This window comes from Astatotilapia calliptera, chromosome 9 (genome assembly GCF_964374335.1).
Source record: "Astatotilapia calliptera chromosome 9, fAstCal68.1, whole genome shotgun sequence".
NCBI lineage: Eukaryota > Metazoa > Chordata > Actinopteri > Cichliformes > Cichlidae > Astatotilapia > Astatotilapia calliptera.
The window spans coordinates 3,752,277-3,764,648 of NC_137430.1; the positions used below are offsets into that span (position 1 = coordinate 3,752,277).

The 12,372-nt window shown below is 43.7% G+C and overlaps 1 protein-coding gene across 1 annotated transcript in view; it reads right to left on the bottom strand.

Annotated features, from left to right (window-relative positions):
* Positions 1 to 12,372, bottom strand: part of sspo (SCO-spondin) — a 98,343-nt gene that overhangs the window by 65,273 nt on the left and 20,698 nt on the right. The window contains exons 19-35 of the mRNA XM_080306443.1: positions 12,082 to 12,176; positions 11,736 to 11,992; positions 11,155 to 11,289; positions 10,688 to 10,890; positions 10,479 to 10,606; positions 8,430 to 8,539; positions 8,195 to 8,344; positions 6,626 to 6,719; positions 6,336 to 6,545; positions 5,647 to 5,852; positions 5,346 to 5,460; positions 5,069 to 5,190; positions 3,472 to 3,636; positions 2,539 to 2,772; positions 2,310 to 2,432; positions 2,016 to 2,110; positions 360 to 591 (exon numbers count right to left, since the gene is read on the bottom strand). Coding sequence (XP_080162569.1) covers positions 360 to 591; positions 2,016 to 2,110; positions 2,310 to 2,432; positions 2,539 to 2,772; positions 3,472 to 3,636; positions 5,069 to 5,190; positions 5,346 to 5,460; positions 5,647 to 5,852; positions 6,336 to 6,545; positions 6,626 to 6,719; positions 8,195 to 8,344; positions 8,430 to 8,539; positions 10,479 to 10,606; positions 10,688 to 10,890; positions 11,155 to 11,289; positions 11,736 to 11,992; positions 12,082 to 12,176 — 2,674 coding nt within the window. The remainder of the gene's footprint in view (positions 1 to 359; positions 592 to 2,015; positions 2,111 to 2,309; positions 2,433 to 2,538; positions 2,773 to 3,471; positions 3,637 to 5,068; positions 5,191 to 5,345; positions 5,461 to 5,646; positions 5,853 to 6,335; positions 6,546 to 6,625; positions 6,720 to 8,194; positions 8,345 to 8,429; positions 8,540 to 10,478; positions 10,607 to 10,687; positions 10,891 to 11,154; positions 11,290 to 11,735; positions 11,993 to 12,081; positions 12,177 to 12,372) is intronic.

Consider the following 12,372-nt stretch of genomic DNA (forward strand, 5'->3'; position numbering starts at 1 on the left):
CATTCACACAAGCATGTTTTCTAAGTTGTTAAGTGCTTACTATCTAACATTCATACACATTCACACTCTGATGGATGCATCGGAGAGCATCTTGCCCAAGGATATTTGACATGCAGAGCGGAGGAGCCTGGGATCGAACCACCAACCTTCCGGTTAGTCGCTGAACCAGAACAGAAGACAAGTCAGACTTTTTGACATGTGTGCGTCTGTGACTTTCCTTTATGCTTCTATTTTTGTCGTCAGTTTTTCCTCCAGCCTTCTATGAAAAATAAACCCTCTTGTTCCAAAATTATAGGAATCTCACGTTTCCTGAAAGCATTCCCAAACGTGTGTGTTACAGTTTCTGTGTATGTCCTTACCAGGACAGGTGGTATTGAAACACTCCTGCCTCTGGATGTCCTGACCCCGGCAGTGGTGCAGCGGGTCCCCTGGAGGGCATGATCTCTCCCGGCTCATGAAGCCCGTCCCACAGGTGGTGCTGCAAGGACTCCAAGGGCCCCAGGAGCTCCAGGTTTTACAGCCCTGCTCGTCTGTGGGGTCTCCGAGCGACCCTAATGAGGAGTCTGGGCAGTCTGGAACACCATTACACACCTAAAAACAGAGCAGGCTCACTGTACATGAAACTTTTCGTTTTCTTTCTTCCTTCCTTGAAAACATAACTGACTTAGTTTTAGTATAATTAACGGAGAAAAACAGATGCAGTGTACTTTCATATGTGGGCCTGCAAATAACCTCAGATTCCAAGACTGAATGATGCAGCCATGCAATAGAAAATAAAGTAGAACCTCAGTAGTAACGCAACTGAAACTTCTCCCAACTTTCTGGTGTAAAACAAGGACTTCTATCCCTTCGTTGCCTGTTCAGCCACACATCGTTAAGTAAACACATTACATGTTGTAGGCAACATGACACTTCAAGTGAGTGAAAAACCTACTAAATATTATGTAGATAAGATAAACGACTATGAGTAAACAAACACTTGTATATTCTCCCTCAGAGGAAGTAAAATACTTTCATGACAAGCATCTGGCTTCTGTGAAGAAGTGAGCATGGGAGGGCTGAAGTCCAAGTGTGTTTACTGATTCTGTGAAGTGTTGCCCTGGGACTCTCCCTGACTTCACGCCACATGGTTTATATCACTGTGTTATCAACAACCCCTCAAATTATACTAGATGAGATCTGAAGGCCTACAAAAGTTTGAATGCTTGTGTTCTATGTCAAGATTGCTTACAAACTTAGTAGGTACTTGAACCACGGACACTAGTTGCTGCTACGGTATTTACCTGATCTTTATTACACTTTGACATTGATACGTCTCTGTGTATTACCCTTTACATTGTCGACGAGCCAAAGTAGCTCATTTGTGATTGATGAGCAATGGTAATCTGTAATTTTCTGCTGGGGCCAGAACATGCTGCTGTTTTTGCCTGTTAGCTGCTATTAGCTGCTGTTAGCTCCTGTTAGCTGCTATTAGCTGCTGTTTTTGCCTGTTAGCTGCTGTTAGCTCCTGTTAGCTGCTATTCTCCGCTGTTACCAAAACTTAATTTCAAGTGAATCTTCAAAGTGGGCAACTCACACTTAGCAAGTAAACCCATATGTGATGTGAGAATGCAGTAAAACTCATATTAAAATTTTGGATGTACTTAAAAACTACAGACTTTTAGGACACTATAGTCTAATATTAGCTAGCATAGCGTTAGCTTATAACGTAGGAATTCTTAGGCTTGAGGTAAAGAGGAATAGGATGAAATGGAGATGAAGGGGAGAGTGTTGTGGTGGAAGAGGCAGATAAAGAGATGAGACAGAAAAAACTAGAAAGAGCTAATTCAAATATAAATGTAAAAATGTGTATTTGAAACAGATGCTGGTCATTTAAAAAATGCAAATAACTTATACTGCTGTATCAGATTTTTGTCTTCTATCCAAACCAGCAGGAAAGCAACAAAAGATTATCTTCATGTACTTGATCATTTCTGCAAAATATAGATGGCGTGTTGGGGCGGAGTTTAGCTTACCACGTTAAAAGGCACACAGGTTCCATCCATACAGGTGAACTCAGAGCAGGTGACAGTGGTGTTGCTGCCAGGAAGTGCTGGTGAGACAGTTTTATCTTAACAGAACAAGATGTCAAATATATTAATGATCATACAAGAGAACAGGGGAGTTAATACAATCAAACTTGTGTCCTTTTTAGTCCTGATGACATCTTTTAATGAAAGCCTGGCCGTGACTGTATCATAGCGTCATCATGGTCACTCCTTGTCTCACTCTAGGCTTACCTGCCTTCTCTTTATCTAATGAGAACTCACCACACACCAACTCATCTTCGCCCCGTGGACAGTCTGGGACACCATTGCAGACCTGTGACATGTTCACACAGGTGCGGTTGTCACATGGGAAGCTGCCTAAACAGGGAGGTATCCGGGTAGAGCCTAGTAGACAGATGGTAGGACAAACTGCTCTTTTTGGCCTGATCATATTGACTCTAGGGTTTTATTCTTGATGCTTAGAACATAGACAGTATATACATTAACATACCACAGTTGTCGATACTCTCATCTGACGTATCCCTGCAATGTGGGGTCCCATCACAGAGCTGCTGGTATTCCACGCACTGGTCCCCACTGACACAAGGCACCTGGCCGGAGCCACACGGGGCGCCACATTGCTGCTCATCACTGCCATCCATACAATCTGTTTCTCCATCGCAGCGCCAGGCCTGAGGCACACACTGCCCAACAGTGGCACAGCTGAACTCATAAGACCTGCAAGCTGCAGAACCAAAAGGTATCAGAGACATTATATATATGACATGTGTATAAATAATATATATTTAACAGGTCCTGAATAGAATGGCAAAACATATTCCAAAAGAACCACAAAGGATGGAATGGGCTGGCTTTATAGCGCACTCTCCTAGTCTTACTGACCCCTCGCAAAACTTGAGACGTACATCTGACCACACATTCGTGCTGTACTCTGTTCTGTACACGTTAAGCACTTCACCTGCCTCATATCTATGGTCACTTTAGCATCATCTTTAGGATCATCTTTTAACTGGATAGAAAAAAAACATTAAACAAATGTATTTTTTTCTTTTTCTGGTAATTATTTGACAGTGCGTCTAAGGTTGTTTACATTGTAACGAGAAAATTATGTAACAAGTGGTTTAACGAATCACTTTCTTCACTGAGTAATAAGTACCATACTGCATTACTTTAAAAAAAAATAATGAGTTATGTGTAACGCAGGGCTTTTTCTGAGAAATGTCCCAGCACAGCAGCGTCAAAGCAAAATGAAATGGTAACACCTTGGGGAGTAGATCGTCTTATCAAATACACAAAACTGAGAATTAGGCAAAAAAGCAAAAAGAAGAAAAACATATAACAATGGTAGAAATGTCTAAGAATAACCTCTGACTAGGTGTTTATGTACTAGAAACATTTTTCCATAACCTTTAAATGACATTACCAGACGTTGGTGTGACAGGCAGGAGTGATGGTGTTGTGGTACTGGTGAAGCAGTTGGTTCTGTTCTCGTCCTCTCTTCCTGAACAGTCAGTAGCTCCATCACACAGCTTAGTGATGGCAACACATGTACCATCACCACAGGCAAACTGGTCCGGAGCACAGGTCACTGCCACAAACACAGAACTGCTTAAACTGTATAATCGGGAGTGTGTATGAGAAAATGTATTTAACTGTTAGTAGTTATTATATTAGTTAGTGGGGCTAAGACAGCTGGGATAGACTCCCCCACGACCCTGCAAGGATAAGAGGAAGAGAATGGATGGATGGATGGATGGATGGATGGATGGATGGATGGATGGGTGGATGGATGAATGAATGGATGGATAGATGAATGGATGAATGGATGGATGGATGAATGGATGAATGGATGGATGGATGGATGGATGGATGGATGGGTGGATGAATGAATGGATGGATGGATGGATGGATGGATAGATGGGGGGATGGATGAATGGATGGATGGATGGATGAATGGATGGATGAATGAAGGACCTGTACACCTCCAGGACACTGCGGCGTGCAGCCCGGATCTCAGCTGACCCTTCTCACCCTGGACACAGTCTGTTTGACCTGCTCCCCTCAGGCAGGAGGCTCCGGTCCATTCGCACCAGAACCTCTCGCCACAAGAACAGTTTCTTCCCCTCTGCTGTTGGACACATGAACAATAACCACATGACTGTCCCCGCCACTAACACATGACCCTACGCTGTGTCACTGCATCATTTCATGTCTGGCACTGATCACCACCTGCACTCATGTATATATCTTTCTACGTAGCACTCATAATTCTTATTCTCATGTATATATGTTTGGCACTGATCACCACCTGCACTCATGTATATATCTTTCTACGTAGCACTCATAATTCTTATTCTCATGTATATATCTCATGTATATCTCATGCACATATCTTTCTTTCTACATAGCACTTTAATTCTTATTGTCTGCACTGAAGCACCGCAGCAATTTCCTAATGTTGTAAACCTCAACATCTGGCAATAAACCCATTCTGATTCTGATTCTGATTCTGATTCTGAATGGATGGGTGGATGGAGGAATGGATGGATGAATGGATGGATGGATGGGTGGATGGATGGAGGGACGGATGAATGGATGGATGGATGGATGAATGGATGAATGGATGGATGGATGGATGGATGGATGGATGGATGGATGAATGGCCAGATGGATGGATGAATTGATGCATGGATAGATGGAGGGATGGATGAATGGATGGATGGATGGATGGATGAATGGATGGATGAATGAATGGATGGGTGGATGGAGGAATGGATGGATGAATGGATGGATGGATGGGTGGATGGATGGAGGGACGGATGAATGGATGGATGGATGGATGGATGGATGGATGGATGGATGGATGGATGGATGGATGGATGGATGGATGAATGGCCAGATGGATGGATGAATTGATGCATGGATAGATGGATGGATGAATGGCCAGATGGATGGATGAATGGATGCATGGATAGATGGATGGATCGATGGTTATTATATTACTCTGGGGTTTTTTGTACCTTTACTTGGACAAACAGCCTCATCGCTTCCAGAGGGACAGTCTTTGGTTCCATCACACACTCTGTCGGCGGGAACGCACTGGTCTCCTCGACACTGAAACTCTCCTGGTGCGCACACACAGCTACAAAGACAGTCATGTGAAATGTTCGTGCAGATGAATGGTCGTAGTAAACACAAAAAGAAAACAAAATCTTCTACTAACCATCTTATATGGTCTTTGTAAAACAGACTAAAACAACTAGACCAGTGCAGAGCATCAAACTTCATAATACACACCCTCTCTCATCACTGAGGTCCCCACAGTCATCGTGGCCATCGCATCGATGGAGGTACAGAATACATCGTCCCCCCGCACACAGGAACTCCCCTTCATCACAAACCACACCACAGTCTGGGCCGAGAAAAGTAAAGTTCATCACAATTCACAGTTATTGCTGTCATTAAATGTACAAAGAAATTTGGGAACAGGACACAGTGCTTCACGAAGACTTCATGGAAATTCATTTTTACAGTATGCTGCTGAGGCAAGTTTCTGATAGAGCGCATTCCTTGAAGAAAAGGTTTTTTGATAGTTTACCTTGCTCATCAGATCCATCAGCAAAGCCACAGTCCAGCCATCCATCGCAAACACGGCTGGCTGGCAGACACTTTCCATTTGCACACTGGAATTCCCCAGGTGGGCATAGGGGCACAGGGGTGGCAGGTCCACAGAAGTCCTCATCTGATTGGTCAGCACAGTCTGGGTGGCCATCACAACGCAGAGCCAGGTTCAAACATGGTCCACTGCAGGGTTGGGGTTCATTTACTTAATTCTCTCCAGTGATTTTGTGGCAAAGAAAGACTGATTCTTTCAACATAACATAAACCTGACCAGGACATGTTAGCGCAGTGTGATGACATACAAATCAGCTACTGCTAGCATAAACGGCTTTGCTCAGTGTGATTGGATGAAGTGTCTGAGAGTGTGTCTCACAGTAAGATAAAAATGTGCTTTGGAGTAAATTGGAGAACAGTCAGCAGTGCAGTTTGGTCATATGTATGTAAAATGTTGTTATTTAGAGGGTGTAAGCTACCCCACAGCAGTTAGCATTCAAAATGAATAAATCATGAAAACAAAAATAAATGTCTTCTGCCTGGCACATGGAGAACTGGAGGCTAAAGGGGTTCAAGCTCTGGTAAAACTTTACACAACAACAGACATGTTTGAGCCTTCATACTGCAACGCACAGGAAATTAATCCTTTTAATAAAGTTAATTTGGACTCGCCTCGGTGTACTGGTACAGTGGAAATGGTCCGGGGAGCAGGTGGATGGACAGATCTCATCTGAACCGTCACCACAGTCGTCTTCATTGTCACACACCCACTGGGTGGGGATGCAGCGTCCCCCAGCACAGGTAAACTCTGACTCCAGACAGGGAGGGGAGGGAGGAGGGCAAGCCACACCATCACACTTCCAAACACCCTCCTCACAGGAGCTGAACACACAAAGGCAAAAGGTTTTTATGGACAGACAAAAACAAAGAATACACATTTATAAATGTTCAGAAAGACTGACCAGTTCTGGCAGTGTTGAGTGACAGCAGCTCCAGCTGGAAACAAGGAGCCATCCCACTCACACGGACACTGGCTGGGAGCTACACAGCTGTCGCCTGTTTCATAAAAAGCATACAGACAAAGAACGTAAAGACGGCAGTGGGTCGTTGTGGGTTAGACTGAAAAAAGACATCCAAAACAGTTACAGCTACTTAATTTTAGTGGTGCGACGCAGCTGGTTTCAAATACTCTGGTTTGGTGAAGAAGCAAAAATAGTACTCAGTGTAAGAGCAGTTTTTACACGTGTTTCTGTCAGCATGACACTGAAACAAGTCAGATCACGGCATTAATATTTCAGCAGTGATGATAAACCTGGAATATGTAAATAATCCCATTGGCTGTGCAGAAAAAGAAGCCACTGCATTTTCTAGCACCTCCTGACTGCTTGGTGTTGTAGTCCTGCGTTTTGAATAAATCTTTATTAAGTATTCGCTACTACGTTCCCATTTGATTATTTACATTCTGTATTTATTTAGTATTTTGATTCCGTAGTTATTGGTTTTGCTTATTGGTTGTCAGTTTCTTCACTTGTGATGTTGTAAGTAGTTACTAAGTGATTATAAACTCCTTCCTGCTGTGAGTCTTTTGGTATCTTATACTTTTCCGCCTCCCTCATGTTTCTTTAATCTCGTCGAGTCTTTGTCTCTGCTTTAGGCATTACCTGTTTAGGTTACTTCTAGTGCTGTCAGCATTAATCTCGTTACAATGACGTTAACGCTATAACCGCATTAACGCAGCACAGCGCTAACGAGCTAACCACGCTAACGCGTTGACGCCGTGCAGCCCCACGCACGGGACGATCCGCGTTAACTCGCTTACCAAGATTCGCCGCGTTAATGCAGTTAGGGCTTAACGTTATTTAGATTACTTAGTTCCTGTTTTATTTTGACAGTCATTTGTGTCTTGCACCTTTTAGTCTTAGTTTTACTTTCATGTGTTGTTACCTGAATTAGTTTCAGCTGATTCTCTCTTTCTCTGGTGACCTGTCCTATTTCAAACCTCAGTGTTTGTTGGAGTGTCTGTTTTCTATACCTGTGTTCCTGTCTGTGCTTGCCTCTAGCCTGTTTATACTGTTTGTCATTCTTATGCTTTGCTCACCTTCTGTTTCCTGTGTTTTTGCCCTGAAGGAGAATATTTTGGATTTTTAACATTTGCCTTCAGCCTTTGTGTCTCTTGTTTGTCTCAGAGCCCCACGTTTGGGTCCTCTTCCTGCACCAGTCCTGAAAACTGGCACGTCAGTGAAGTTACTGCTGCTGTGCAGTGTGTGTGAATGTGCACATCACTCAGTTTCTAGTTTGTTTTTGTTCTGCATGTAGTATAAGGCTGTAAGTTCTAAACTAAAGAAGCAAATCGCCCTAGTTTAACTTCCCACACATATGCATGTTGTATTAGGCGTTCAGCACCCATTCCTCTCATTCTTCTGACATGTGGCTTCAAGTTCTGCTTTGTCACATTAAAATACCAATACAGAGTCAACTGTAATGTTCAGTTTTATACATCACAGCTATGGACAGAGCAGAGTCTGTCTCACCATGTCGGACAGTGCCTGCAGGACAGAAGCAGCCCTCCACACAGGAAACAGCATCGCAGCTGGAATGTGGACTTTGCTGAATGGTTGGACATGAACGCGAGCAAGCTGGACCACAGGGATCATAAACCAGCCCGTTGTCACACTGCAGAGCTACAGGAAGATGAAGTTAAAGTTAGAGAAAGTGTGCCCCGGACATTAGCTCAGGTATGGGCGTGTGTGCAGGATGGCAACGTACGACAGAGCTCCTGGGACCGCCAGTGGATGTAGACCCCTCGCCGGTTACACTCTTCGGCGTAGGTAGCGATGGCTGTACAGAGACACTCACAGTCTCCACCTGAGTCACAGCTAAAACACGTGACAAACAACAAAGCTACCTTTAAACTGTTACTCCAAATACACAGTTTTAGAATGACTTGGTTACATTTTTCCTTACTAACTGCTGTATAAGCAGCATGCTTCGCTGGTGGCAGTCCTGTAATCATTTTTGTAACAGCGGACAGTTTTTTTTTAAACTAAAACCCAGTGACTGAAGATTGCATTTTTCTTGGTCAAGTAAAATTTTCTTTCACCAAATGATAATTGATATCATAAACAGTCATTGTTCTTGCCTCAGTTTAATCAGATTTCAGTTTATGCTCATAAAAACAGGGATTGTTTGCTAAACTGCAAAAGGGTACGGACCGTTTTACTCAAACAAATCTGTAAAGTGAAACTAGATACTTCAGACAGCAGATAAAGCTGATGATAAAGTGCAAAATAGATTAACCCACTAACTTTGCAGCATTATAAATATGCTAGATACAACTGTATTTTCCGCACTATAAGGCACACTTAAAATCCTTTAATTTTCTCAAAAATCTGCAGTGCGCCTTATAATACTGATGCATGAATTCTGGCTGTGCTTACTGACCTCGAACCGATTTTATGTGCCTCACGGCGCTCAAAAATTTGTCAAAAAATGTTTTAGTATGACTTTGGTAGCTATGAAGCCGCACCGCTTGATGGATGGTTGGAGCATTACGGCTGCCACAGTCAGGAGCCTCACGGAGTAATCTGGGTCCTAAACTCCGTCGGCTTCAGGTCCCAAAGTCAAACAATCACTGCAGCATCACTGAGAGTTACAAACTGTCTAAATTCTTTCATCTTTAATAAAATGATCAGTGTTGCTGCTTTACCAGGTGTAACAATTAAGTTTAACATCCAGGCATCCATGAAAACAGGATTTATTACATTTAACAGAGTTAGAAGTTAGCAGGAGGTTAGCTCACTAGTTTCCACCTAAGCATGATATAGCATGTTCTGACTGAGATTTCTGAAAACATTCAAACGTACAGCTCTGTTATCACTTCCAGCATAAATGAAGACAGAAAACTAAACAGCAGTGACGTTTGTAGGGTTACTGAATTTGGGCTAGCTGCTATATAATGATGTGCTACGTGATCGCTAGCAACACAGCTATGTTAGCATAACATAAACACAGTGAAGCTGGAGGATGAAGGCTAACATTTTTCCACTCGATAAAAGTTAACGTGAGGGTTCCCGATGGTTAGGGACAAATGCAATCCCAAGGCAGGATGCTGTAAACGGACCAAACGTCAGTCAGGAGAACAACTGAGATAATCCATCCACAATATGAGGTTAGTCATTAATGTACTGCAACAACGTGGAAACAGAGCAGCTGCAGAGAATTCAACATTAATGAATCAATGGCAGCACGGCGGCACGGTGGTTAGCACTGTTGCCGCACAGCAAGAAGGTCCTGAGTTCAATTCCAACATCAGGCCGGGGTCTTTCTGTGTGGAGTTTGCATGTTCTCCCTGTGTTTGCGTGGGTTCCCTCCGGGTACTCCGGCTTCCTCCCACCGTCCAAAGACATGCACTTAGTGGGGATAGGTTAATTGGATAACCCAAATTGTCACTAGGTGTGAATGTGTGAATGAAAGTGAGTGTGAATGGTTGTCTGTCCCTGTGTGTTGGCCCTGCGACAGACTGGCGACCTGTCCAGGGTGTACCCCGCCTCTCGCCCTATGACAGCTGGGATAGGCTCCAGCGCCCCCCGCGACCCTGAAAAAGGATAAGCGGAAGCGAATGGATGGATGGGATGGATGAATCAATGGTAGGAAAGTGGAGGAAGCAAGAAGAATGAGTTAAGTAAAGTTTGACTTATCTGACTGTTTTGTTTCACTTAATGCTCCGTATAATCCTGTGCGCCTTATGGTCCAAAAAATACGGTATATATTTTTTTAGGTTTAATATGTCTTGCATAGATTAGCGCTGCCACTCACCCACAAGCATCAAAGACACACCAGTCATAATACTGCTGAAAGGGCACCTCAGGGTGGCACCTTGAGAAGAGTCCCTGAGTCAGCACAGCACATTTTTTCCTGGCCCATGTCACTCTGTGGGGGTTCAGCTGAAGAAGACAGTGTCAGAACTTAGTGTAACGCAGACTAAAACCAAAAATCCCTCTGTGTGTGTGTGAATGTGAACTTACAGCGCAGGGGTCCCGGAGGTCCTGGTCTGCCACGTCAGGGCAGGATGGGCTGACCTTCCAAGAGTTTCCAAACAGCTCGGCTGTCGATTCCACAATTCCCTGCCGTGTTGTGAAGTCGTTCTCTGTGTCCCCATCAAAGTTACCACACAGGCCCCCGACCCGACCACGAAGATGGGCCGCCAAACGCACGTACACACGCATACCTGGAAGAAGAAATGCAAGTTGCAAGCAGCAATTATGGGACAGAGTTTTTAAGCAAGGCACAGACACTATGGCAACTACATATACTAATGTTGTTGTAAATACTGATCATTTTGACAGGCTGCAATCGCTCTAACGGCCAGTAGGGATGAACTTAAATCCCTACTTTAAAGGAGCAAATGCGTGTCACTTTAAGTATTTCAATGTTTTTCTGTGTATTTTCTGCAAAGGATCTTTTATATTTAGTTTATATGTGTGCGTCTTACCTCCATCCCACAGCAAAGTGACTCCAAGACGTGACGAGAGGGACACAAACAGGCCAACTTTTTCCAAAGTCAGGCCACTGCCACTGTAAGACTTTGGTAGGCTAACTGGCATCCCATTTACTGTCACAGCATTACCTAATGTCACAGACAGTTTAGCAATTAGACCCTCACTTTCCTCACATAGTACAATCACTTTGCCAAAATAGAAATAGGACACATTTGTGAGTCATGTCTGATAAAAACAGCACCTAAGAACACACAAGTGATTCAAAACTTCAGTAAAAGTTAAGTTAAACTCAAGATCACAGACGAACTTGTTTGATGGGACGTTCGGGGTTTTGCCTTTGAGGGCAAGTAGCTTACCCGTGCAATGATTTACATGTTTGAGTATGAATCAGAAGGTCTCTAGTTTGAGTGTAGTAGTTGGGTATGTGGTGTAAAAATCTGACATATCAACTATGTGGTGACCTCTTGTGAATAGGGGGCTTTTTCTAAAGCAGTATTCTGCTCTCACATGGGTTCCAAGGGGCCATGTTTGCTGGATATAAACTCTCATTTAGCAGCACCATTGAGCCCTCTACCTCTTAGAAGATGTATGACCGTGTTTCCCAGACTGAGGGTGACTGATTTTGTGCAGGTGACTCCCGTGCTTCCACACGGCACGTTCTCCGCCGTGACGCTGAATAAGCCGCTGGTCTCCCTGGCTAACACGTACTGGCAGTCACCCAGGAAAGAGTAGCAACGACCGTCGAACGTCACATAGTGTGGGTCCCCCGTTGCCACACATACACCAGCACAGGCAGAGCGGCCACAGTGCCAGCGACGCTCATTGCACACACTGCAGGGAAAAATGATACCGTTGTAAAAAGAATACGTTTATAATTAATATATCTTAAAGAATTTTGATGCACTCAGCTCATACATTACCATGTGTTGCAGTCCTTAGTGATGGTGTCATTGCTGTAATAAAGTCGACCATTGTGGTGACATGGACATTCATCTGGCAGAACACAGCGGTCGCCCTGAAGGAAAAGAAGATGTAAAGTACGAAAATGTCGGTCATGATCAAAGACTACAGCTCTCGTTGTGTTGTTTGTCTCTAAACTCACAAAACACCATGGAATTTAATTTGGAGCTGACATTAAGGGATTCATGATTTTTTGCACGATTGACGTTGAAAATAATCCTTATCTATCTAATATTGGCCCTTAGTGAAGC